This window comes from Gopherus flavomarginatus, chromosome 3 (assembly GCF_025201925.1).
Source record: "Gopherus flavomarginatus isolate rGopFla2 chromosome 3, rGopFla2.mat.asm, whole genome shotgun sequence".
NCBI lineage: Eukaryota > Metazoa > Chordata > Testudines > Testudinidae > Gopherus > Gopherus flavomarginatus.
Genome location: NC_066619.1, coordinates 34,113,004 through 34,140,673, shown reverse-complemented (window position 1 = coordinate 34,140,673; position 27,670 = coordinate 34,113,004). Strand labels below are relative to the sequence as shown.

At 40.4% G+C, this 27,670-nt stretch overlaps 1 protein-coding gene across 1 annotated transcript in view; it reads right to left on the bottom strand.

Moving 5' to 3' along the window:
* Positions 1 to 27,670, bottom strand: part of ITGA1 (integrin subunit alpha 1) — a 131,673-nt gene that overhangs the window by 11,196 nt on the left and 92,807 nt on the right. The window contains exons 18-28 of the mRNA XM_050946869.1: positions 26,704 to 26,814; positions 26,007 to 26,083; positions 25,675 to 25,810; positions 19,954 to 20,034; positions 16,587 to 16,663; positions 15,729 to 15,818; positions 14,543 to 14,654; positions 8,133 to 8,246; positions 7,374 to 7,472; positions 5,614 to 5,718; positions 2,209 to 2,301 (exon numbers count right to left, since the gene is read on the bottom strand). Coding sequence (XP_050802826.1) covers positions 2,209 to 2,301; positions 5,614 to 5,718; positions 7,374 to 7,472; positions 8,133 to 8,246; positions 14,543 to 14,654; positions 15,729 to 15,818; positions 16,587 to 16,663; positions 19,954 to 20,034; positions 25,675 to 25,810; positions 26,007 to 26,083; positions 26,704 to 26,814 — 1,095 coding nt within the window. The remainder of the gene's footprint in view (positions 1 to 2,208; positions 2,302 to 5,613; positions 5,719 to 7,373; positions 7,473 to 8,132; positions 8,247 to 14,542; positions 14,655 to 15,728; positions 15,819 to 16,586; positions 16,664 to 19,953; positions 20,035 to 25,674; positions 25,811 to 26,006; positions 26,084 to 26,703; positions 26,815 to 27,670) is intronic.

The window sequence follows — 27,670 nt, the reverse complement described above, 5'->3', positions numbered from 1 at the left end:
GAAGGAACTAAAAGGTAGGAAAGCTGCTAATTTGGGGGCAGACTAGGGAGAAGAGCAGACCTGCTACCAGCAGCTCCGGGGAGATGAGCTGAGGGAAAGGCAGAGTCTCTCCCAAAACAACTGCTCAAAGGCCCCTCCCTGAGGGAAGGGAGAGCCTGCTGCAGAGACATACTGAGAGAGAAACATTGTCCTCTCATATGGACTCTGGACTAGACTGATCCCCTTAATTTTTGTTTGAACTATCCCAACAGGGGAAAGCCTTGGACTGAGCTGGCCCAGGAGGCTGGGCCATACCTAAGGAAGAGGCAGTTGCCCTCACGCTGCCTTACCCCAGATGGCGACCTTGGGACAATTGCAGGGAAGTGGCCCAGGGAGGGCTGCCTTAAGCCTCCCCAGCTGTCAGAACACGGATAGCCCTCAAAGGGCCACGGGTTGGAGCCCAGTGGAGTGGGAGGGACAGGTAGTGTGACCAGACAGCAAATGTGAAAAATTGGGACAGGGAGTGGGAGGTAATAGGAGCCTATGTAAGAAAAAAACCCAAAAATTGGGACTGTCCCTATAAAATTGGAACATCTGGTCACCCTAGGGCCAGGGCTCACCTACCAACAACCTCTCTGCAAGTCACTAACCTAACTACTAGGCAGCGCTCCCCTACCAACCAATCCCGAGTGAGGGCTGTCACAAAAAGTTTATAATTCTGGCATAAAATTTCCCTGGTTATCAATGGTTGTGATTCTCAGAAAGGATTTTTAGTAATACAGGGAAATATTTATTTTATTTAAGTTTGTGTTAAGCTCCTAAAAAAGAGATGTGTTCATTCATGAGTACTGAAAATGCATGTGGAAAAGCTTCACACTATGGAGTGTCTACAGTACTTGCTCCATGATTCAAAAGAGCATGTTAAGGGCTTAGCTTCATGAAAAAGTTGCAGTGGTTTAACTAAATTTGTGATTTTTAAACCAATTTAGTTAAATCAATATAAAAGTCTGTGTAGAAAATCTTCTCATTCTAAACTAGACTTATTTTGTTTTTCCAGTTTTATTTGTAATTGGTTTAAGCTGAACTGAAATAATTGTCCACACAGGACCTTTCACCATTTTAAACTTAAATTGGTTTAAAAAACTAATTTAAGTTAAAAGAGTGTAACTCTCTTGTGCAGCAAGGCCTTAAAATTTGTAAACTAAATATTTAATTTCAATAACTTCTTATAATTAAAACAAAGTATTTCTGATTCATATGACACTGTAGAGATAGCTCCGTTTATCTTCAAGAGAAGCCAAACCGCATTTTAGATTATGGTTTAAATTTTAATCTGTGTTTTAAAAGGAATGTATATAGTAAAAGAAAGAAAAAGCTCATGGCTCATCACTGGCATGTAATCAGTTTGTAGTTCTCAAAGCAATATGTACAAGAACTAAATCATTCTGAAGGTCATTCTTTCAGAAATTCTTGGGGGCACTGCACAGAAACATACAGTAAGCTTTTTACCCAGGGTTACCAGTGTAGTTATCTAATACATTATTACACAATCCAGAAATTACCCTAGAAAACAATACAATCAATTTATTTTGTATAGTTTTATGTAATTTATTCTAAGATGTTTTAAAGAGTTAAATAAAAGTTACAAACTTAAAAAGATAGGATAGCAGAGCTGATTATACCAGCTCCCATTAACAGGCAATGTACTTTAATAGAAGCTAATCAGGCCATAGGAGCTATTGCAAATGGGGATTGCACAGCCAGGATAGATGTAGCTTTAGGAAATAAAATCTTATTTTCATATAAATATTCTTAGTAATGAAGAGGAGGAAACAGAATTAGAGGAAAATATTGCATATAAGCAGAATTGTTTCTAAAGGACATTTGTTTTTCCAAGACTACCTAGGACAGCTGCTTTTTAAATTATTAATGTTTTTAAAAGATTCATTTTATGCGTCTCATATCCACATGGATAGGGGAAGCACTAATTTACTGCAATGGTTAGCTTCAGATTAGGTACACTTCATATGTAAATTGATAAATAGCATAGTTTTTCCTATCATTCAATATTATTTTAAGCTAGTTCTGACCTTTTTTTATCCTGAATAGATAGAAAATTATAGACCTCTTCCTCAGAGAAGTGTGGTTCGCTGCGGCAGGTGACATATCAAACATGTCATTAACAGGGTAAATTCTACAATGGGTGTCAGAGAATAGGGTCGCACATACCTCTTGCTTTTGATTGGTTCCTCTCAAAATCAGTGATGAGTTTTCACTCTGAAGTAATGCTCTTACAGTGAAATTTAAACTGTGAATATTTGCCTGGAAGAAAACAGACTCCGCTGTTTATGTTAAATATTTTTAAGACTGAAATTCCAGAGATGAATAACAGCATAGAACTAGGTTCAGTCAGGGTAGTCCTTAGGCATAGGCAACATAGGCAGCTGCGTAGAGCACCTGAAAATTTGGGGCACCACTGGGTCTTAGTGTCCACCCCCTTGTTTTCCTATCCCTGTTCTGACCCTTCCTGCAGGCTCCCACAGATGGCTGTTCTAGCCTGGTGAGTCTTCCTTCTGAGGGAATCTAGTAGTTAAAAGTGAAAAAACCTCCAGCCTGCCAGACCTATTAGCACAACATTGAAACTGTTAAAGAGACATTCAAGGGGTAATAAAGCCATTTAACAGGCATTTGCCAACCCCAAGGTATATACTGACAGGTTTCAGAGTGGTAGTCCTGTTAGTCTGTATCAGCAAAAACAAGGACGAGTCCTTGCTTGTCTACATCAGAAAGTTGCAGCGCTGGTGAGGGAGTTACAGCGCTGCAACTTAGGAGGTGTACACATCTGCAGGGCACCACCAGCGCTGCAACTCCCTGTTTGCAGCGCTGGCCGTACTCCCGTTTTGTCTCGGGTGTAGAGGATCCAGTGCTGGTGATCCAGCGCTGGTAATCAAGTATAGACACTTACCAGCGCTTTTCTTGACCTCCGTGGAATAAGCAGGTATCCCAGCATACCTGAGGAAGCCTCTGGTAATCAAGCTGGTCTCCTTCCCCGTCTTGCTCTCGCGTTCCCCGAACCCCGAGCAAGCAGGTCTCCTTCCCTGAGGTTTGCTGGGTGGTTCCGGGAACGCGAGAGCAAACCGCGGCGAAGCTGGTCTCCTTTCCCGGTTTGCTCTCTCGTTCCCCGAACCCCCGAACAAGCAGGTCTCCTTCCCTGCGGTTTGCAGGGTGGTTCGGGGAACGCGAGAGCAAACCGCGGCGAAGCTGGTCTCCTTTCCCGGTTTGCTCTCTCGTTCCCTGAACCCCCGAGCAAGCAGGTCTCCTTCCCTGCGGTTTGCAGGGTGGTTCGGGGAACGCGAGAGCAAACCGCGGGGAAGCTGGTCTCCTTTCCCGGTTTGCTCTCGCGTTCCCCGAACCCCCCTTGAAGCCGCCCAACAGCGCTGCAGTGTGGCCACATCTAACACCACTTGCAGCGCTGGTTGCTGTAAGTGTGGCCACTCTGCAGCGCTGGCCCTATACAGCTGTACTAATACACCTCAAAGACTAACACATTATTTGGGCATAAGCTTTTGTGGACTAGAACCCATTTCATCCGATGTCCATGAAAGCTTATGCCCAAATAAATTTTTATACTGTCAGTTTCTGACTTTACTGACAAAAACAGTTGTGCATTAATGCAATATTTACATAGAACATGTCAGTCTACAGGACCTTAGTTTAAAATTTGCTTTAAAAATATTTCATTAGTGAGCTGGTGAAGATTATAAAATCACATTTCTAAAAAATGCTTGCATAGAGTTTTAGATGCACAATCATCTTTAGCCTTAAATGCGTGGATCTTCAGACATACAGTTTTTTAAATAAATCCTTCAAAAGACCTCCCTTATCTAAAATACACATTTTAATTACTATAGTTAAAAAAAAAAGTGCTTCCAAGTCTTCCTGTCCTTTCTGTCCATCCCTTCACCACTTCTCCCTCCACTCCCCACTGAAGAGAGCCCTTAAAGGGACAACAGTCCTTCCCTTCCAGATAGCTGGACAAAGAGTTTCCCTTTCTTTACTTCTGACTATCCGACGAACTAGTTTTAAAAGAACCCTCCAGCAAAATCAGTACCTTAGTAAGACAAAATCCTTGTTATACCTAAAATCTTTGGAAACATATTTTTTTAAAGTTGGTGAAATTTCATAACCATGTCTCTTGTTATGGAGATCACACAAAGTAAATTACTGTTCCCTTTTTCTAAAAGCAATGAACATTGTTATGAACACACTAAACCTCTCTGATTAATTTAAAAGAATGTCTTTGTTTCAGTGAGTTAAATATGTAATAATCTGGAATGCTGGCTTAAGATTTGAGTACATTTAAAATATAAATTCAATTTAGAAATACTGAATAAGAAAATGTAAAACAGAGAAGAGCTGCATCATGTATTCCATTATATGTAATGTTGTATTCAGCAGGACAGCTGACTCACCCTTACTATGAAGTTTTTGCAAATAAATCTCTGACAAACTTCAGGGCATATCAAAAAACCTGTGACTGACATTTTTTATTCCCAAATTTTAGTGCTTTTAATTAGGTACTTTCTTCATGTCCATTCTGCATTAGGGAGAGAGCATGGAAGTCTCTGCGGGGAACTGTGACTCTCTGCCACCATGAGGCAGGCCGGGCATCTCATTATCCTTTGCTGTCAAGTCCCTCCTCCCTCTCCCCCACCAGGCTGTGAGCTTGGGCTGCCATCCGGCACAGGGGCACCAGTTTAATAATACTGCGTAGGGCCCCATAAATCCTAAGGACGGCCCTGGGTTCAGTTTGTGAGGTGGTAGGAGAGCAAAATGGACTGATAAATAGAAAAATCGCAGAGAGGAATAGTGGGATGCTACTAGAATAATTAAGTCAAATCTTATTGAACAATTTTATTAATGAATCTAGATAAGTGGGTAAACAGCACATTAATTCTCCACATGATGCTAAAGTTTCAAACAACAGTGAAGACAAAGAAATAATGCACATGGACCTATGGTCTGATCCTGCAACATGCCAGGCACTCTCAGTACTTGTAGGATTGAACCCCAAGTATAGTTAAAATTATGGGAAAGAAACAAAAAAATATGAAATGAAGACTCACATATTTAAAGCCCTGATTCTGCAAAAATTGCACATGTGAATACCTTAAGCATGTAGGTATAACAAATGAGCATCAAGTTCAGTGCATACATAGCATTTGCAGGAGTGGAGCCTAATTCATCTCCAAAAAACAAGGCAAAGCTTAGATATTTAAAGGGAAATGGAGTCTTGAAAAACTGAATTGCTGAAATATGAGTATGCAATGTGAAATGTTAGCTAAAATCTGAATGCTATTTTGGGTCATATACACAGAGGCAGCACATCACATGTAGGTAATAGTTCTTTTCTATATAGCTCTGGTGAAAATGCATTTTTAATTCTGATGTTCTGAGTACCTCAGTAACAGAATATATATAGGTTAATTTCAAGGGAATTCTTAAAATAGTAAGGAAACAATTTCAAGTACTAGAAGACTGAAGATTAAAAAAATATAACTGTCTAAGCATTATATTTGGCTTAATATTGTTTCAAACCCATAGTTATATTGAATCTGTAGAAGTCTTACTTACTTTTATAAAGGTAGGTTTCCATAATCTTAATGAAATGTTCACTTGAGTTATATCAGCTGGGGCCAGAGTACAATTAATGGATGCATAGTTGTATGTAGCAGAGTCCTGTTTAAATGTTTATGGACAGGAATTAGTAATTAAACATTTTAATATGACTCTCTAGAATAAAACATCCTATGTATAGACTAGTGATTTGTAATTTGCTATAGTTTAGTTATATGTGCTATTAACACTAAAAGAATATTGATTACTGGAGCTTGGCTAGACAAAAAAAGTTACACAGAAATAACCAAACTTACTTTTTAATTCACAGTTTTTGGCAGATTGATTTTGCAGAAATTTGCAACAATCTTAAAATGGAGGGCCTAATCACTTTCCACCTTACATAGCCATTTACATCCGGGTAAACTGCCTGGCAAATGTAACAGATCAGAATGCCTCATAGACTTTGCATTTATCAACGCTGATTTTCATCTGCCAATTTTTTCATCTAGTTTTGCGAGATCCCTTTTTAACTCATCGCGGTCTGCCTAGGATTTAACTATCTTGAATAGTTTTGTATCATCTGCAAATTTTGCCGCCTCAATGTTTACCCATTTTTCCTGATCATTTATGAGTATGTTCAACAGTAATGGTCCCAGTACCGACCCCTCAGGGATACCACTATTTATCTCTCTCCATTTTGAAAACTGATAATTTATTCCTACCTTTGTTTCCCATCTTTTAACCACTTACTGATCCATGAGAGGACTTCCCTCTTATCCCATGATGGCTTACTTTTCAAAAGTCAATTTACATTAAATACATTTTTTTAAAAAAATTATATTTTTTTAGAAATCTAGACCTGTTAGGTGGTTTGGCGTAACTTGCATTATCCTTATGTTAAATTTGCATTATCCTAACAAAACATTTACTTTATTTATATCTCTTTTATATATCTCATTGGTCCTGACACACACCACCTGTAAATTCAAACACCCCCCCAAATTTCAATTCCTGGGGAAACCACTGGAAGACACTATCATCATCAACTAGTTCGACCTCCTGCACAACACAGGCCACAGAATCTCACCCACCCCTCCTGTAACAAACCCCTATCCTATGTCTGAGTTATTGAAGTCCTCAAATCATGGTTTAAAGATGTCAAGGTGCAGAGAATCCTCCAACAAGTGACCCATGCCTCATGCTGCAGAGGAAGGCAAAAAACCTCCAGGGCCTCTGCCAGTCTGCCCTGGAGGAAATTCCTTCCTGACCCCAAATATGGTGATCAGCTAAACCCTGAGCATGAGGGCAAGGCTCACCAGCCAGCACCCAGGAAAGAATTCTCTGTAGTGACTCAGATCCCACCCCAGCAAACTACTTTGCATAGTTGGAAATGACTAAACAAAGTGGCCAGGAAGTGGAAGTTCAGGCCTTTAAAATATTACTTAATATTTATTTCATTAGACTAGAAGGATGAGGATAAAAGATTTACACTGATGTAAATAGGCATAGTTCCACTGAAATCAACGGAGCTATAATGATTTACACAAGTCGAAGATCTGGTCCAAGGATGTGTAGTTCAGCTTCATGTGCAGCTTTTGCAGCAAGAGCTAATAAAAATTATAGCATGTTACCTTTAAAGGTAACATCTTTAGCTATTAAAATATACTAGATGAAATTATATGGAGCAATGTCTTAACCGTATTTATTAGAAATATTCTACTCAAAACATTCCAGGTAAATACTGCAATGAATGCACAGATTTTAGACAGGCTTACCATAACTGTATCTTTTGTAGGTTCTTTTTTTTTTGCCAGCTCAAACTGCATCCCAGAGTTGAATGGATTTATAGGGTGACTGGTTTGGCAGACGGCATTCTGTTAGAAAAAATACCATCTCTCTTACTGCCCAAAGGTCTAAAACAATAATATTCAAAAGCTCCAGAAATAGGTCAGTATTCCTAAGATTTGGCAACTGTAATAACAAGATCATTTTATAGTATACCCATTTCTATACATTTGTTAATAACCAGAGTGTAGAAGAGCAAAATGAAGGTGACAGCATATTATTTATATTACCTTTCTCATTACAAATATGACACAGTCTTTTAATGAGGTAATTTAGGCTACATCTAAACTGCACACCATTGGCGGTGGTAGGTATTGTGCATGTAGCTACATGCTTCAGTAAAAAGCAGGATGCTGCTGAAGCCTTTCAGTGCCCTAACCACTACGCCACACTCTTAACAATAAATGAAATTAATCTTGATATCTTCAAATTATTGTTGAAACACCATTAAAAAAAGCTAGGCAGGCATTATTCTGTGAATGGCTACATTTCTAGAAATTCTTTAAGAAGGTTTACCTCTTATTCCAAATCCAGGTTATCATTTAGATTGCAAGCAAAGCTAAATTTAAACACCCATATGTAATCAAATTGAGTCTTTCATTTTCTGACACCAAGCACAAAAAAGGAAGAAAAACATTTAAATTTTAAAATAAAATGAAGGTGAATTCATGTTTATAGTCATAACTTACATCTGAAGATGACAATCCAGTTAGGTAGAGAATGGGGTTTTTGGATGACGTCAAGATGGGGAATGAAATCTGCAGAGTGAGTTGTGGCACTGGAAAGTGTTCACCTTTTTCAATCTACAAGAAACGAGAACAACTCTGTATTTCCTGCTTTCTAGTTAGCACCTTCCTTATCTTATTGGTGTTTGACTGTGGGTTGTTCCCTCCCCCGACCCAGAATCATAGAATATTAGAGTTGGAAGAGACCTCAGGAGGTCATGTAGTCCAATCCCCTGCTCAAAGCAGGACCAACACCAACTAAATCATCCCAGCCAGGGCTTTGTCAAGCCGGGTCTTAGAAACCTCTAAGGATGGAGATTCCACCACCTCCCTAGGTAACCCATTCCAGTGCTTCACCACCCTCCTAGTGAAAAAGTGTTTCCTAATATCCACCCTAAACCTCCCCCACTGCAACTTGAGACCATTGATCCTTGTTCTGTCATCTGCCACCACTGAGAACAGCTTAGCTACATTCTGTTTGGAATCCCCCTTCAGGTAGTTGAAGGCTGCTATCAAAACCCCCTTCACTCTTCTCTTCTGCAGACTAAATAACCCCAGTTCTCTCAGCCTTTCCTCTTAAGTCATGTGCCTCAGATCCCTAATCATTTTCATTGCCCTCCGCTGGATTCTCTCCAATTTGTCCACATCCTTTCTGTAGTGGGGAGACCAAAACTGGACACAATACTCCAGGTGTGGCTTCACCAATAGCGAATAGGGAGGAATAAACACTTCCCTCGATCTGCTGGCAGTGCTCCTACTAATACAGCCCAATATGCCATTGGCCTTCTTGATAATAAGGGCACGCTGATGACTCATATCCAGCTTCTCATCCACTGTAATCCCCAGGCCTTTTCTGCAGAACTGCTGCTTAGCCAGTTGGTCCTCAGCCTGTAGCTGTGCATGGGATTCTTCCTTCCTAAGTGCAGGACTCTGCACTTGTCCTTGTTGAACCTCATCAGATTTATTTTGGTCCTATCCTCCAATTTGTCTAGGTCACGCTGGACTCTATCCCTACTCTACAGTTTATCTACTTCTCCCCCCAGCTTAGTGTCATCTGCGAACTTGCTGACGGTGCAATTCACAGGGGTGGCTCCAGGCCTCAGCATGCCAAGCGCGTGCTTGGGGCCACAAGCAGCGGGGGGCGCTCTGCCGGCACTGCCAGGGCAGCAGGCAGGTTGCCTTCGGCAGCTTGCCTGCGGAGGGTCCGCTGGTCCTGCAGCTTCGGCGGACCTCTCGCAGGCATGCCTGTGGAGGGTCCGCTGGTCCCGTGGCTTCGGAGGACCTCCCGTAGGCATGCCTGCGGGAAGTCTGCCAAAGCCGCAGGACCAGTGGACCCTCCACAGGCAAGCCACCGAAGGCAGCCTGCCTGCCGTGCTTGAGGCAGCAAAATACCTAGAGCCACCCCTGGCAATTCATCCCATCATCCAGATCATTAATAAAGATGTTGATCAAAACTGGGCCCAGGGCCGACCCCTGGGGCACTCCGCTTGATACCAACTGCCAACTAGACACTGAGCCATTGATCACTACTCATTGAGCCCGACAATCTAGCCAGCTTTCTATCCACCTTATAGTCCATTCATCCAATCCATACTTCTTTAACTTGCTGGCAAGACTACTGTGGGAGACTGTATCAAAAGTTTTGCTAAAGTCAAGATATCTCACATCCACTGCTTTCCCCATATCCACAGAGCCAGTTATCTCGTCACAGAAGGCAATCAGGTTGGTGAGGCATGACTTGTCCTTGGTGAATCCATGTTGACTGTTCCTGATCACCTTCCTCTCCTCCACGTGCTTCAAAATGAATTCCTTGAGGACTTGCTCCATGATTTTGCTGGGGACTGAAGTGAGGCTGACCAGTCTGAAGTTCCCCAGGTTCTCTTTCTTCCCTTTTTTTAACATGGGCACTATATTAGCCTTTTTCCAATTGTCTGGGACCTCCCTTGATCGCCACGAATTTTCAAAGATAATGATCAATGGCTCCGCAATCACATCAGCCAACTTTCTCAGCACCCTTGGATGCATTAGATCTGAACCCAGGGACTTTTACAGGTCCAGCTTTTCTAAATAATCCTTAGTCTGTTCTTTCACCACTGAGGTCTGCTCACCTTCTCCCCATACTGCTGCACTGGGCAACACAGTCTGGGAGCTGACCTTGTCTGTGAAGACTGAGGCAAAAAAAGCATTGAGTTCTTCAGCTTTTTCCACATCATCTGTCACTATGATGCCTCCCTCATTTATTAAGGGTCCCAAACTTTCCCTGACCATCTTCTTGTTGCTAACGTACTTGTAGAAACCCTTCTTGTTACCCTTCACATCTCTTGCTAGCTGCAACTCCAGTTGTGCCTTGGTCTTCCTGATTTCACCCCTGCACGATCTAGCAATATTTTTATACTCCTCCTTAGTCATCTGTCCAAATTTCCACTTCTTGTAAGCTTCCTTTCTGAGTTCATAGGAATGGCTTGTACAGACTAACTGGAGCCATTGCTCTGCCTAGGGAGGGGGCTTCTTGCTTCTTTGTTTGGCTCCTTTGTTCAGACCCGGGCTCGGTGTGGGGGGCATTGCCCAGAAATGCAAGACCTGAAGTGGCCAACTAATTAAGCACCTGAGTCATACCTGTGGTTCAGAACATGCCCAGGCATGCCTATGCTTATCTGCAGCCTTTCCCTGCCTTCCCTCCTCCCCTGTATCAAGAGGAGCCAATCAAAAGTACTAGTGGGAAACTGCCTAAGTTTGCCTTTAAAGCCAGACATTTTCTGATCAGACCGCCGAGGAGGTCCTTGCTTTGCCACCTGGTCTGATCAGCTAGCGGTCTTTGGGGGGCCCTTTCCCCGCTCTCGTTTGGTTTTGAGCATACCCCCGTTTTTAAACTCCCACGAACAACGAATTTGTGCCTGGAGATCTCCTGATTATTGTAAGCGAATCGAGTCCTCTCTCCATCCTCCAATGCTACTGCTGTTCCTGCCTCTGTGCTTGCTGCTGTCCTGGGGATTGGTAAGAACTCCCTCTTGCAGACTCCCCCTGTCCTAGCTGCTGGCCTTGTTTCCCCAGCAGACAGACCCAAGCTAACTCCTTGGTCTGTATCTGTAATCTGTTTCTTGCTCCGCAGCACCTTTGCTGCTAAAAATAAGCCTGTGCCGCTGCTAAGCTGTGCCTTCCTGGACTGTATCCTGGGCTGCCGGCTTGCAGCCACCCCACTGCTGCAGCCACCTGCCCTTCCCCACCGGGGGCTGTACCCTGGGCACACACCACTCTGCCCTCTGGAACTGCTCCCCCTCCCAATCAAAGAATCGGCATAGTGTAAGGTGCACCTATTAGAATCAGGTTCTTAGTCTAGATAAGTTGTAATTTCATTTTGCATAGCTGTGGTTTAGTTAGGTTAGGTTAAAGAATTGTTTGTATTGTGCTCTGTAAGTTAGGTTTAAAAAACAATTGTTGCATTGTGTTCTGTTACTTGCTAATTTGTGTAGTCTTGGTTAAGTTAGATCATAAATAAGATTTTGCTGTGTTCTGTATAATTGTGGTTAAGTTTGTCTTCCCGCTGCCCTAACCCCGCTCCCCCAAGCTTGCCCGTGTCTCCCCCCGAGCTCCCCAGTCACTCATTGCAGTCTCTCTGCTGTTTAAACTTGCAGCCTGTCTGCTCTCTGTGTCTCCCTGAGTTTAAATCTCCCTCCGCAGCGCCTCTGCCTTTGGTCTCTGCTCCACCACATGCTCCTCTTCCCCCATCCCCCAACCTCATTCCTGTACCACTGCCTTTCTCTCTCCCTCTCTCTTTTAATCCCTTCCCCCACGTGTTCACCCCGCTCCTACTGCTGCCAAACCTCAATTGTATTACTGAAGTCTAGCATAAAACCCCACTGGTTACCCTTTTTCTCTCTGACACACCTCACATTTTACATTTACACCACTGTGACACATTTTTACCTAGAGTTGTTGGTTATTTAACACATTTTACCCATAACTGTTAGTTGGTTATATGCTGCTGTGACACACCCTTTACATAGAAATTGTTAGCTACCTGTTACATTTATACTTCAGTGTTAATTGGTTACCAACTGTATTGTACCCCACTATTGAAACCCCCTATACTATTTACTAAAAGAAACTCCTCCCCAATTGTCTACCTTAACAAACCCCATACCCCTCACTATTGAATTTTCCCTGTTTTTGCATTTTCTTAATAAAGTTTATTTTGCACCCCACCAGTGCAGTAGTTGTCCCCCAAGATCCCCTACCTGCTGGCAGGGTCAAGTTTAAGTTCACTGAAGATTTCTTTGTTAAGCCAAGCTGGTCGCTTGCCATATTTGCTATTCTTTCTGCACATTTGGGATGGTTTGTTCCTGTGCCCTCGATAAGGCTTCTTTAAAATACAGCCAGATCTCCTGGACTCCTTTCCCCTTCATATTAGCCTCCCAGGGGATCCTGCCCATCAGTTCCCTAAGGGAGTCAGTCTGCTTTTCTGAAATCCAGGGTCCATATTTTGCTACTTTCCTTTCTTCCTTTTGTCAGGATCCTGAACTCAGCCATCTCATGGTCACTACTGCCTAGGTTGCCACCCACTTTTACTTCCCCTAGCAATTCTTCCCTGTTTGTAAGCAGCAGGTCAAGAGGAGCATGGCCCCTAGTTGGTTCCTCCAGCACTTGTACCAGGGAGTTGTTCCCAACACTCTCCAAAAACTTCCTGGATTGTCTGTGCATTGCTGTATTGCTCTCCCAGCAGATGTCAGGGTGATTGAAGTCCCCCATTAGAACCAGGGCCAGTGATCTGGAAACTTCAGTTAGTTGTCCGAAGAAAGCCTCATCTACCTCATCCTTCTGATCCCGTAGTCTATGGCACACACCCACCATGCATCACTCTTGTTGCTTTCACCTCTAACCTTAACCCTTCATAATTATATAGTCAGCCAATGGTGAAAGGGAGCATGATGTGAGCTCCATTACTTTTATTCCAGCAGCAGACAGGTATTAATTCTTCTCCTGAATTAGTAAATACAGTTTACTGTGTGTCTGATGAATAAATAGGCAGATGCAGAAAGAAAGCAAGAGAAAGAAAGAAAGAAAGGATTCAGTCCGAGTTTCTATTTTGAAATGTTCTACATTTCTTGTCATTCCTTTGTATGGCTCATCTGCTTTCCTTTAGGACTTGTATTACATGAGTTCCTAGTGGCTTTTCTTTCTCTTTTGAACTCCGTGTTCAAGTCCAAAACAATGCTCTAACTTGGGAAGCAGCGAAGGAGCCATTGTTGGGAAAAGGAAATGGCTTCTGGCAGCAGTACTGGCTGGCTCAAAGGAACATTCTTCCCCAAAGACTCTTAGTGCAGCTCTAAAGCAATAACCTTCTTGCAGCTCCACTCCTTCCCTATCTCAGCTCAGTCTGACTTGTTTCTGATATCCCCATGGCTTCTCTCTTTCTCAATCTCTCTCTCTCTCTCACACACACGCACACAAATTTCTGCTCCTTCTGAATTGGCACTCTGCAGGAGTGGGTGGGGAGGAGAACTAACACTTACAAGCAGGGTCCCAAGCTAGTAGCAGGGACACTCTAGCAGATCTCTGACTACTCGCTCTGCAGCCCTTCAGCTCCTGCCTTTATTCAGTCAGGTAGGGTTTAGAAATCAGACAATCCCACTTAAAACATTCTCTTAATTTTAACATTAAGACAAAGATTGGAGAATACTGTATCTAAATGTTAATGTTTAAATAGTATGAGTGGGTAACAATGACATAGGTGGGATATAATATAACAGAGGGATAACAATTTCACCTTTGTAATTACTGTATAGAAAGTGTTAATCCTTTCCCAAGGCCCATCTATTACAGACAGAAAGCTGCTGATTCAGACTTTTCAAATGGATAGGACTAATATTCAATGCTAGATTTAAAACTGGGAAACAGGGATGTTTTAAGGATAATTAAAATCAGTCCTGCTACAATGTGAGGGATTTATAACCCACTAAATGTCTTTTCCAGCCCAACTATTCTACTTTGCCATCTTCATTTAATTAGAAATGCAAAGTCCTTAGAGCATTGTACTTCCTTTCTTCAAAGCTGGCTGGTTTCTGGAAATATCAATTCTCAACAATAAATGCAAACTGTAATGAATTAAGGGCAGCTTCTAGTTTCAATGGCACATGTTTTCCCATTGACCATCTGGAATGGCTCCATGGCCCACAGATCACATTTGAATACTGCTGATATATAATATTTTGAAAGCAAAAAGCACAAAATGCTGCTGTAGGAGATTTAATATGTTGCATATGTTAATATGTTGCATACTTAGGTAATAGGTTAGCAAAGAACATAAATGCATTCAACCAAGTTCAAAAACATAGAACTAGTCCCTTTAAAATGCCACTGTAGCTCCTGTTACTTACCGTATAGTTTATGTTAACTTCATCCCCAGTGCTCTGAGTTGTATTAATATAAGCAGAAACTGTATCATTTGCTGCAATTATAATATGGCATTCTTTGGGATCTTTGAAATTACTGTGGGTTAAAAAAAATAACAAAACCTTTGTAATCATGCACTCAAAGTTAATTATAAAGATCTTTTTGTTACTTTAAGTTAATCCTCCAGGGCTACTTTTGTTACAGAAGTGTGCTACTATTTCCATTAATGCAGAAGTTATTGGTTTTCTATGAAGTGCTTGTCTTTTTAAATATTATGTACATTACAAATCCCTTGTTTAGTTAAAACTATATCAGAACAATTCATTCATAAAAGAAAGATGGATTCAAGGCCTGATTCTACACTGCCTTGCTCAAGTTGAGTAGTACTTCATGCCAACCCTAGTGCCATGCAAAATGGGCACAAACCTAGTTAAAAAAATAAGAAAAGAGCAAGGAGGATAAAAACAGATGGGCCAAATTTAGCTCTATTCCATATGGGTAGAACTTATATTCAAAGATAGATTTGACATCCATTTATTAGAGATGATTTAAGTCAATGAAGTAACACAAAGAGCGGGAAATGCTCAGAAACACAAAAGGGAATTAGGCACTTAACTGCCTTAACAATCCCAGTTGGAATGAATTTAGCCTAATCATTTACATATACAAATATACACACAGCACATTCCATATTGATATATGTAGACATACTCTGTACACATATTTCTAAGGATAGAACTCAACTGAATTTCAACTGCTCCTGAGAGCAAAGAATATACCTTTGAGTTAAAAATATATATGTGAACTGATAAAAGGCTTTTGAGAATCTGGAAATTAAGGCTAATTTATGAAATCTTAAAAATAAAATACAAAATGCTAGTTTTCACTGGGAGGGGAAAACTGTGCTTTCTAATACACCTGACACACCTCTGAATGAACAGCAAAACCTGTTATTGCACTAGTCATCTTATAAATCACATGAAAATAAATAAAAAGTGGCTGCAGTCTGCTACGGACAGTGACTGGTCCATTTCAATAAACCCTTTGCCTTTTATTCACGAGGCCAATGTTTGTCTTTTGTGTACATTACCAAGTACAAGCTAACATAGTCTCTTTAAATGGTTTGCTGTATCCCATACTAGAAAATTATGTGCAGAAAAACATTAATACCTGAAAAATTTTAATCCTATTTCATATTTTACTGGGATTGTAATGTCTCCTCCATTGTCAGTCAGGGTCTCAAGTGGTTCTTCACTATCACTAGAACAGAACAACACACACCACTCTGGTCAGATTATGATATTCCTCAGTATACAATACGTATAGTTGGTGGGGAGGACTCTGAGACTGAAATACCTGCAGCTGTGGATATAAAAAACCCCACTGGCCACTTCAAGTTAATTATGGTCTTTTAAAAATAAATTGAAATGGCTCTTTCCAGTAAGTAAAAAGTACATACTGCATTAGGCCAAAGTCAAAATTACACCCTTGTAGAAATGAGAATACAAACTGCTGTAGATTGAAAATAGCTACATTATATCAAGTAGGGACCATCTTTATCACACAATCCCTGTAATTTCCTATGACAGCATATATTACAGGCAGGTGCAGAACAATTTACCCATGCAGCTATAGCAAGGCACCTCAATCTTGACTTGCTGCAACACCATTGCTATTTGAGGCCTAGGCCTCTCTCCTGGGCAGAGACTGCAAATTGTATTACAATATACGGTAATTTTGTGATCAGAACAGATGTCTTCTGTGGTTGAGGCTAGCAAATCTAAGTCACTTGTGTCTCACTGGCCTCTATGAATGAATGTCCATTTATTTAATCCACCTCATCTGATAGCCTCAAACCAACCAATAGTTCTGTACATCTCTAAAGCGGGCCATTCTAGACATTCAATATTCTCTTTTGAACAAAAATAAATAAATAAATGAAATCTCTGTCATACCAGCTGGAGTGCAAGCTATACAGTGACTAAAAGGAAAGCTTGAGATATAAAAGCAGTAATTTTGGTAACTAACCTTGTTACATACACCTGAACAGTAGCATTTTCCAGAAGATAAGAAGCATTGAATTGGAATACTATTCTGAAAGAAATCTGGGGGAGAAAACACATTTTAAAAAGATGCTAAGAAAAGGAGAGTAAAACTCAGCTAAACATTAAAAGGTATTCAGATGAAAACTGGCTAAATTCCTAAGTCAAAAATCTTGGAGTCCATACTCAGTTTTTAGTCTCTGTAACTGAATGAGTAGGACTTCAGGTTTTTGTCCAAAATGAAAAGGAAATCCAATAGCAATCAGATTATTACACTGCAGGGCCAATTTTTCAAAACTGGTGACCCAGAATAAAATTGAATATATAATGTGTGTAAAAAAGGTCGTTAAAATAAAATTCCATATTTAAATTCCATTTTGTAAATTTAATTTCCTTGATTTAAGAATCCTACATCTGTTGATCCTGAGAGCCTGATACAGCAGCTATCAGGCCTTTGCGGATGGATCTGTACACAAAGCTTGGTAGTAAAGCTGGAGTGGGCTGTTCCCCTTCCTCATTTAGAAGAGGCTGCTGGATTTTCATTTGTTCATACTAATGTGATGGCACTTTTAATATATGGCAAAGGTGCCAAGAGTGATGAAAAAGCATTTTTTAAATCTATTGAATAAATCTAAACAAATAAATAATCCTGAATTTTACAACAATTTACTGATGAGTATAATTAAGGCCAATATAGCCTAACATGGTCACATGGAAGGTTTTGGAAGCTCTGTTCTAAATGCATCTTGCAGCATCACTAGACAAATTACACTGTAGCAGTTTTGCTTTGGTTTAATGGAAATGTAGCATTAGGTAATTATGTGATATAACAAACTTACAGTTTGTTAATCTTAAGGAGTTTGAATTCAAGCTCTTTATTTCTCATTGGTTTAATTGTGTGCACAACTTTGGTATAAATGATCCAGAGGACAATGTCTGGGCAATTTGAGCATATAAGGAAGTCAGGAAGAGGCCTAGAACAGGAATTTGCTGGGACTGTTTACCAGCCAATTAGATGAATTAATATCAGAATCCAAAGGAGGGTACGAAACATCTAGGTTTTCAGACTGAGTGGGAATTGAAGGACTCTAGCCACAGACAAACTGGCAATTTCAGTTGGAAAGTAAAATGAGAAGACTCTCAAGCTGTGAATGCGAACACTAAGTAGTGGGTTTTGTCCTGAGTTGTCTACATGGTAAGAACAGCTTATCTAGTTGCTACCAGTCAGAGACTGGAATTGGAAAAGTGTGTATGTTGGTGTGTGAGAGAGACTCTAAAGTAATGTATTATATCTGCACAAGATTTGACGTACCCCAAACAAATAAGATATTTTATCCTAGAGCAACTTAAATGCAATTTATTGTCCTTATTTTAAGCTACTTTACAAACATTGAAGTCCCAATTTAAAATGCTGCATTTGGATATTTGATTTAAACATCAAAGAATACATCTGGGCTACCAGAAATTTATTGGTAAAATAAAAATAAATTGGTTACAATTGTTTAAACATTTTTCTTCCAGGTCTCTAGGCACATTTCTTGTGCAAAATGCTGCGGTTATAGAAAATTTTCTTTCATCTAGCTAATTTATATTTTATAAACTCAGCCAGGTCACTCATGGAATATATGAATATAGTTTTCCACACCACAAACAGAGCAATGGGCTACATCATTAATATAGAGGTTATAAGCTGCTCTGTGCTGGAGAACTGCCTTGAACACCATCTCTAGAATTGATGCTTCACTTCCAAGGAGCCAGGACAAAGTTAGTAGGGACCTGGAGCCAGTGCAGCAGTACAAGGAGTGGGATTCACAAGGTACTAGGGGATTAAATTTCAGATTTAGGTACCTAAATCTCTAGTTCAGGCTCCACTGTGATCCACAAAACTCCTGATGAACCTTTAGGTATGTAAAATTAGCCCTCGTCCAGACTAACCCGCGGCATCGGCGGGTTAAAATCGATTGCTCGGGGATCGATATATCGCGTCTAGTCTGGACGCGGTGTATCGATCCCCGAGCGCGCTTACATCGATTCCGGAACTCCATCAATCCGAACGGAGTTCCGGAATCGACGCGGAGAGCCGCGGACATCGATGCCGTGCCGTCCAGACTGGTGAGTACCTCAATTTTAGAAATTCGACTTCAGCTACGTTATTCCCGTAGCTGAAGTTGCGTATCTAAAATCGATTTTAATTCCTAGTCTGGACGTGGCCTTAGTGCCTACATTTCCAGAGTAAAAGCTCTCTCTGGGCATGTGCACTACTGCCTCACTAGAAGAATCCAGACACCTATCTCTTGAGTAAGCCCCAGAGCAATCTGTGAACTGGGGAAAGTTTGACGTTTGCCTATCTCGCATGTGAGGTCTGATTCAGTAGGTGTGCTCAAAGGCTGATTATCAGGTTGGATCCCATTTAAAATAGAGAAGACGGTGGTGGTGGTGACAATGTTATAACTTTTAGCTCAGTGGTTAGCAGACTCACTGGGGATGTGGGGGACCCAGGTTTAACTCCCCCTCCTGCCTGATGGGGATATTTCAATGTGGAGCTCCTTCAGTCTCTCCCATTGGAGTTTTTTCATTGTGGATAAATTCTTAAAGAAGCACAGGGCCAGAAACAGAGAGAGAATGACTCTGTAGCTTGCTAGCTAAGGCATACACCTGGAAGGTGGGATACCCAAAGCACAGTGCCCTGCTCTTTAATTGAGTGCCATAACCACTGAGCTAAACGTTATAAGGTGGGTGTCACCTTAACCTCCTGTTTTGTGTGGAGTGACGCCCACACCTAACTCATTCTCACAGAAAACAACTTAAGTGGCTACGCTGCCTGATTGCAAGAGAGGGGTTTCTGTTTCTGGTTGACTAGCAAAGCCAGGTATGTCGCTGCATCCTGGAATGAGACAACTATCTCCGTGAGAAGGGCAGGGTTTAGGACACATCTCTCTCACATGGCTTTTGTGAATCACATTCTAAGATACCTATCTCTCCCCATTCATTATAGAGGAACCTAGGCTAGGTTTCTTCTGTGAAGAATTGAGGTAAGTATGCAGGGGTGGGGGTGGGGGCACACACATCATGGCATTTCCTGGATCCCACATGACTATTTCCATAGAGAGACAAGATCAAGACCTTTATTAGAAAGGGGACCTTTTGAGTATTATTTTAGGGAAGCACATTGAAGCTGAGGGCGGGGAGAGAGAGATCTTTTTTCATTGACATGAGTTGTTTGAGATTTAGATTTTAGATTTATTTACATCTAGAAACCTTAATTGGTGCATAAATACATAACTGATCAGGATGGGCAGATACCATACAGGGCTGCTGCTCGCTCCAAAAATATTCCATTAACAGTTTCCTACCTCTTCTCCAGACTTTAGGAAAGGGTATCCCACTTTACAGGTAATATTGTGATTGGATTCACAACTATCTTTCTGTATACCCTAGACAGAAAGAGTCACAGCATTACAAGAGTGATTTCACTTTTATCTGCAACATTTTTTAAAAAGTTTTAATTAAAAATTAAACAGTCCAGAAGTACATCACATATTCTTTGTAATAATTGTCACTTTCCATCATCATCATAATTTAAAATTCAAATTATTAATGGATATGACTTTCTACATTTTTGTTTCATAACATGTCAAATATTTTTATCATAGTATTGTTATATAAAGTTATAGCAGAGTTACTATTATTGTTTATCAGTGAAAATGTACAGAGAACTTCACAAAATGCATAGGGCTCGCGTTTAAAATCTGTCCACATGCAAAAGAATTCTTTTCTCATCCCAGAGCATCTTTACAAATATGGAGAGCAGTACAGTGTCACCATACAGTGATGGGGGACTTCAACTACTCAGGCATCTGTTGGGAAAATAACACAGCAGGGCACAGAGTATCCAACAAGTTCTTGGAATGTATTAGAGACAATTTTTTATTTCAGAAGGTGAAGAAAGCTACTAGGGGACAGGCTGTTCTAGATTTGATTTTGACAAATAGATTTGATTTTCAGCTTGAGTGAAAGTGATCATGAAATGGTGAGTTCAAGATTCTAAGGAATGGTAAGAGGGAGAACAGCAAAATAAAGACAATGGATTTCAAGAAGGCAGACTTTAGCAAACTCAGGGATTTGGTAGATAAGATCTATGGGAAGCTAGTCTAAGGGGAAAAACAACTGAAGACAGTTGGCAGTTTTTCAAAGAGACATTATTAAGGGCACAAGAGCAAACTATCCCACTGCATAAGAAAGACAGGAAGTATGGAAAGAGACCACTCAAGCTTAACCAGGAGATCTTCAATTATCTAAAAATCAAGACTCTTACAAAAAGTGGAAGCTAGGTCAAATTACAAAGGATGAATGTAAACAACTAACACAAGTATGTAGGGACAAAATTAGAAAGGTCAAGGCACAAACAAGATCAAACTAGCTAGTGACATACAGGGTAACAAGAAAACATTCTACAAATACAGTAGAAGCAAGAGAAAGAAAAAGAACTGGGTAGGCCCGTTACCCAATGAAGGGGAAAAATAATAACAGAAAATGTGGAAATGGCAGAGGTGCTTAATGACTTCTTTGTTAAGGTTTTCACCAAGAAGGTTGGTGGTGATTGGATGTAACATAGATACTACTAGTGAAAATGAGGTAGGATCAGAAGAGGCTAAAATAGAGAAAGAACAAGTTAAAAATTGCATAGACAAATTAGATATCTTCAAGTCACCAGGGCCTGATGAAATGCATCCTAGAATACTCAAGGAGATGACTGAGAAGATATCTGAGCCATTAGTGATTATCTTTGAAAACTCATGGAAGACTGGAGAGATTCCAGAAGACTGGCACTATATTTACCCTTTTCCTATCTATAAAAAGGGAAATAAGGACAACCCGGGGAATTACAGATCAGTCAGCTAAACTTCTGTACCCGGAAAGATAATGGAGCAAATAGTTAAGCAATCAATTTGAAAACATCTAGAAGATAATAAGGTGACAAGTGATAGTCAGCATGGATTTGTCAAAAACAAATCATGTCAAACCAACGTGATAGCTTTCTTTGACAGGGTAACAAACCTTGACAGGGTAACAAACCTTGTGGCTAGGGAGGAAGCAGTAGACGAGGTGTATCTTGAGTTTAGTAAAGCTTTTGATACTGTCTCACATGACCTTCTCATAAACTAACTAGGGAAATGCAACCTAGATGGAGCTACTATAAAGTGGGTGCAAAACTGGTTGGAAAACTATTCCCAGAGAGTGGTCATCAGTGGTTCACAGTAATGCTGGAAGGATATAATGAGTGAGGTCCCACAGGGATCAGTTTTGGGTTCAGTTCTGTTCAATATCTTTATCAATGATTTGGATAATGGCATAGAGATTACACTTATAAAGTTTGTGAATGATACCAAGCTGGGAGGGGTTGCAAGAGCTTTGGAGGATAGGATTAAAATTCAAAATGATCTGGACAAACTGGAGAAATGGTCTGAAGTAAATAAGATGAAATTCAATAAGGACAAATGCAAAGTACTCAACTTAGAAAGGAACAATCAGTTGCATACATACAAAATGGGAAATGACTGCCTAGGAAGGAGCACTGGGGAAAGGGGTCTGGGGGTCATAGTGGACCACAAGCTAAACATGAGTCAATGGTGTAATGCTGTTGCAAAAAAACCCCAACCAACCAACCAAAAAAACAAAACCAACCACTTCATTTTGGGATGTATTAGCAGGAGTGTTGTAAGCAAGACACACGAAGTAATTCTTCTACTCTACTCTGTGCTGATTAGGCTTCAAGAGGAATTTTGTGTCCAGTTCTGGGCACCACATATCAGGAATAATATGGAAAAATTTGAGAGAATCCAGAGAAGAGTGACAAAAATGATTAAAGATATAGAAAACATGACCTATGAGGGAAGATTGAAAAACACTGGGTTTGTTTAGTCTGGAAAAGAGAAGACTGAGAGGGGACATGATAACATGATAACAGTAAAAGGTTGTTACAAGGAAGAGGAATAAAAATTGTTCTTCTTAACCTCTGTAGATAGGACAAGAAGCAATGGACTTAAATTGCAGCAAGGGAGGTTTAGGTTGGACTTTAGGAGAAAACTTCATAACTGTCAAGGTGGTTAAGCATTGGACTAAATTGCCTAGGGAGTTTGTGGAGATTTTTGAGAGCAGGTTAGACAAACACCTGTCAGGAATGGTTTAGACAATACTTAGCCCTGCCATGAGTGCATGGGACTGGACTAGATGACCTCTCGAGGTCCCTTACAGTCCTATGATTCATTCCTGACCATGATTTGTACCTCCGCGAAGCCCAGCTTGGTCATGTCCCTGCATATGATGTTCCATCACCAAGTCTCTGGTCATCCTCCAGGTCTCGCTGACCCTGGTTATGTTTTGCATTATTTTCTTTGGCTTTCTATCTACCATTTATCTTGTCCAATGTCCCCACCATCAGAATATTTTTTATTGCAGCCAATCTCATAGCAATCTCCAATTTCACATTCTACTCTCCTCCTAACTTCATTTCTTTTATCATCATCCCACTTTATACCTGCCATCTTTCAAAGAACTCTGATCTCTCCTGCCTAAAGCCTTCTGATATTCATTTCATTTAATGCAGCTTCTTCCAGAGTTCTACTATTAATAAACTGGCTTGATAAATTTTCACTTTGGTAGCCAAAGTACATGTTTTAACATCAGCCTTGATGGAATCATCGACAATGATCAAGCTTCCTAGGTACACACAAGATTTCACTTGTTCTGTGGCTTCACTACTGCTGCATTTCAACACTTCATCTATAGTCCGCTTCATCTTCTTGGCATTTATTGTAAGTCCAAGTTGACTACACCAATTTTCCATGGTAGTGAAGAGTATCATATTTAAATCAAAGGAGTCTGGCAGTTGTACAATGTCATCTGCATAAGCTAAAGAACTTAATTCTAGATCACACAACGTCACACCCTCCATCTCATCTACCATTCTTAACATCTAATTTAGGAACATGATAAAAAGTGATAATTATTCCATGCCCTCTTGTCTTACACCTCTCTAACTTGAATCAGATGCTTAATCTTCCACCAGAAGTACAGGAGACTTCATACATAACCTTTTTCACTGCAGTTATCCTAGTTGGAACTTCATATAGATTTTACTGCTTTCCACAGTGCTTCACTCCAGACCAAATTAAATGCCTTTGTGAAGTTGATGAAAACAGCAGACATCTTCAATTCACATTTCCACTTTTTTTTTCCTATCAACTGTCGGATTGTAAATATCTGACGAATGCAACTTCACCCTAGTCTGAAGCCACATTTCCTCCTTCCTTACCTACTTCCTCTAAAACTTGTCTTAATCTGCTAACTATTATTTTCCACATTATTTTTCCCCAGTACTGATAATTAGCTTAGACCTTTATAATTATTTAGACTGGCAAGTTCTCCTTTCTTCAAGATTGGCACAACTATTGCCTTTAACAAGTCACCTAGTTCTTCCTAATGCTCTGATAGCACTTGTCCCACTGGTTTTAGCAGATCAGCTGTTATTCTGCTCATTTCTGCAGGTTGCCTGTGTTTAAGCTGCTTCACTGCTCTTTCTATTTCTTCTTCTGATGGTAGTTGTGATATTCATTCTGCCTTGCTAGCTGCCCTGTTCAGCTAGCATATCCGTCCAGACTTTCATCACCTCTTTGGCATTTGTTGTTAGTTCACTGAAGCCTTTCTTACAACTTGCATTGTTGGCTTGATTGTGTTTTTATACAACTTAACCTTTTTGTATATCATTTTCATATCTTGCTTTGTTGCTGCTTCTGCCAGTTGTTGAGCCTCTTCATTCCAAGACTTTTCTTGTTCAACATTTGTGATTTCCTCACTGCTTTGTGCAATGCTTTTACTTCTTCTTCTTTCCCAGCTGTCTTGGCTTGTTTACACTTCTTCTGTAATGTTCTTGTTTCGTACTCAGAATGCACAAAAATGCATGCACAATGACACCTACTTGCAGACACAATTACCATGACTCCACATAAATCTAGCATTTACTTAGTACACACCAGGAATTGTGCAATCAAGCACTGGATCCAACTGGCCATTTGCATGCACAAATACTTCATTTGTACACATAATGGTGGAAACTGTACACCACTTAGGCATATAATTACATGCACATTTTTAAAAAGCAAGCCCATGATAAAGAGATGAAAAACATTTTAAATTCTTGGCATCTAATCAAACAGGTCATCTTGGTAACTTCAGAATTGTTTATCATTAACTTTCTATAGCCCTGAGGTCATCATGTTTATTATTATTTGTTTTAACTCATAAGGTGCTTTCTCATACTCCTGACATCAGAATGTCAGCAAAGCACATATTGTTATTCTCTCCTTCCTGTGCATTCCATAAACTCCCTCTTCCCAACTGTTGCTGATGTAGGTGCCCCTTCTTGCTCTTTGACTATGATGACTTGATGCAGAGCCTCCTCCAAGACTGCATTCATGGAAATGATTTCTCCTCTCACTGATATCAATTAATATGGTCCCTTTAAGTCAAAAGAGTTACACTGTCTTCCTGATTTAAGTGAATTTGCTTTGCTGCTGTTGCTGTGTTGATCCCAGGATATAAGAGAGACAAGGTGGGTGAGGTAATATCTTTTATTGGACCCACTTTGGTTTATGGAAAGGATGAGCTTCCAAACTTCACAGAGCTCTTCCTCAGGTCTGGAGAAGATAACCAGGGTGTCGAGGCTAAAGTTGAGGAACATGAGGAGAAGCTCTGTGAAGCTTGAAAGCTTGCCCCTTTCACCAACAGAAGTTGGTCCAATAAAAGATATTACCTCACCCACCCATCTCTCTGGTGTAAGTGAAGGCAGATTTAGGCCTTATGTATCTTCACTTCTCTGACACCATCTTCAATTGAACAGTACCATTTCTCACCCTTTCCTTAAAGACCATAATGGTGCTTGGTTTGCACTGGCCTAAGAAATTTTAGTCCCATGATAATTCTCAAACCGATGTCCCTAGTTTAGCAGATTAATACAGCAACTCCCTCAAATCTCTCCACCAACCCAGATTGTGATAAATTGAAAAAATCTATACCTCAATTCCAGCAAAAATAATGTTTGGAGAGTACTGTACTAAGACTCTGGTATTATAGGCACTGTCTTTTTTATTCCTGACAGACAGTAACACGTTGAACTTATCATTGCTTGACTTTATGATGAATGGAGAGGAACTGTAAAATAAAATAAAAGAGTTGTGTTAATTATCTTTACTTTCCAAACTGATAAAAAAAATTAAAAAATGGAACTTTTTCCATGTTCATACTGTTTTGTCTTTGATTGACAAAACACTAATCACCGGTATTCTATTAGAGCACAGAATCTTTATTGTATTAGTATAGCAGCTATATTAAGTTTCAGTATAGTTACCTGTCTCCAGCTGTTATACTCAGAACCAGATCTGTAATACATTTATTTTTGATTCCACAGTCTTTTGTGAAAGGAATCTGCAACAATAATATTGATAGTTATATTCACATTTGGTTATAAGTATAATCAAAATCTAAGTATCAGCATTTCAAGTCATTATCATATTTTACATTATAAAACACCTTTTGTATGACTGTCATAGAGACCTTTGTTGGTATTAGTTAATGAAGCCTCCCTCCGCCCTGTGAAATAGTTGGGTGTTATTACCCAGCTGCAGAAGAGGGATACCTATAAATGGGTGAACAGAAAGGTTAAGTGATTTACCCAAGATCACAGAGTGAGTCAGTGGCAAAATTGTGAATAGTACAAATGAGTCCTGACACATTCCCCTGCTTTAGTTTGTGGATTAGATATAGCTGCCTCCTTTCATTGAGTGTCCTATGTGGGCAGGTCACTCACCTTTAAAATTCAGTTAGAGCTTCACAACCTGATTCAAATCCCACTGAATTCAAAGTCCCCACCAATGGAGGTTTCATGGAGAATGCATCTCCCAGCCTAGCCCCTCCACCCTCACTGACCAGCCCTAGCCAATTTAAGGACTAAGCCGTCCAGCTCTGGGCCTTGCAGGAGCTGTCTGGAGAGGGGTGAATCTCATCTTAAATACTCTAGATATTAGCAATGAACCTTAATGTCTTACATATTCATACACTGCATTCGGCTGGTCGCTGTCGAGAACGGGACCATTCTCTGGGTCGGAAAAATTGAACTCCAACAAAAACTTTACAGAGTCCTGAAAATCAGGCTTGTCCTAGAAATAAAAGAAATGAAACTGTTATGAAATTTTCCCTTAAAACCATTATTGGTATGGAAGCTGCTAAAAGAGAATAAATATGGAGAACCCCCCAGGTGCAATATTTTTCAGTCATATTCTCACCTGAACCACAGTGTAGGAAAAATATCTGAAAAAGGAACAACTTGGTGTAGTTAGCTAATGAGGACAAACCAGCATGTTTCCAAACAAAAACCTTCAAAATACATGTCCCATGGGAATCTAATAGGTCATCTAGTCCATCCCTTTACCAATGCATGATCATTCAAGATCATCTTAAAAGCATCAACATTTATAGTTACTTTTATTCTTCTCAATGAACCAAAGGCAGCCCTGGAATAGGCAGATATGAGGCCCACTGACATGAATGGAGTGGACTTTTGTGCCAGGGATGAATTTGCGCCCATTATTCTTACACATATTGCACATTCAAGCAAATCTATGTGTTATGCATCAGATACCAATAGGGGTAATTTTTTCAGCAAGCAACTGTGGAGTTGCTAGGATCTGGGTGCGCAAAAGGAGTTAGGCACCTAAGTCCCTATGTTAGGTGATTAGGTCCCAGTTCTGGGATCACTGTGATAACACAAAACTCCCAATGACCTTGTACGCATTTAAACTCACCCACCACCTGAGTTTTTGCTGTAAAAGCTCCCAAGACACCTGTGTTTCTGAGCATGTGCACTGCTGCCTCCCTGTGAGCGTCCAGATGCCTATCTCCCACCTAAGACCTTGCATGATTCACAGACCAGGAGAAGAAAGGTGTTTGGCCCCCTAACTTGCCCAAAAGGCCTGATGCAGTAGACGTGCTCACAGGCTGCCTAATGGATTGGGC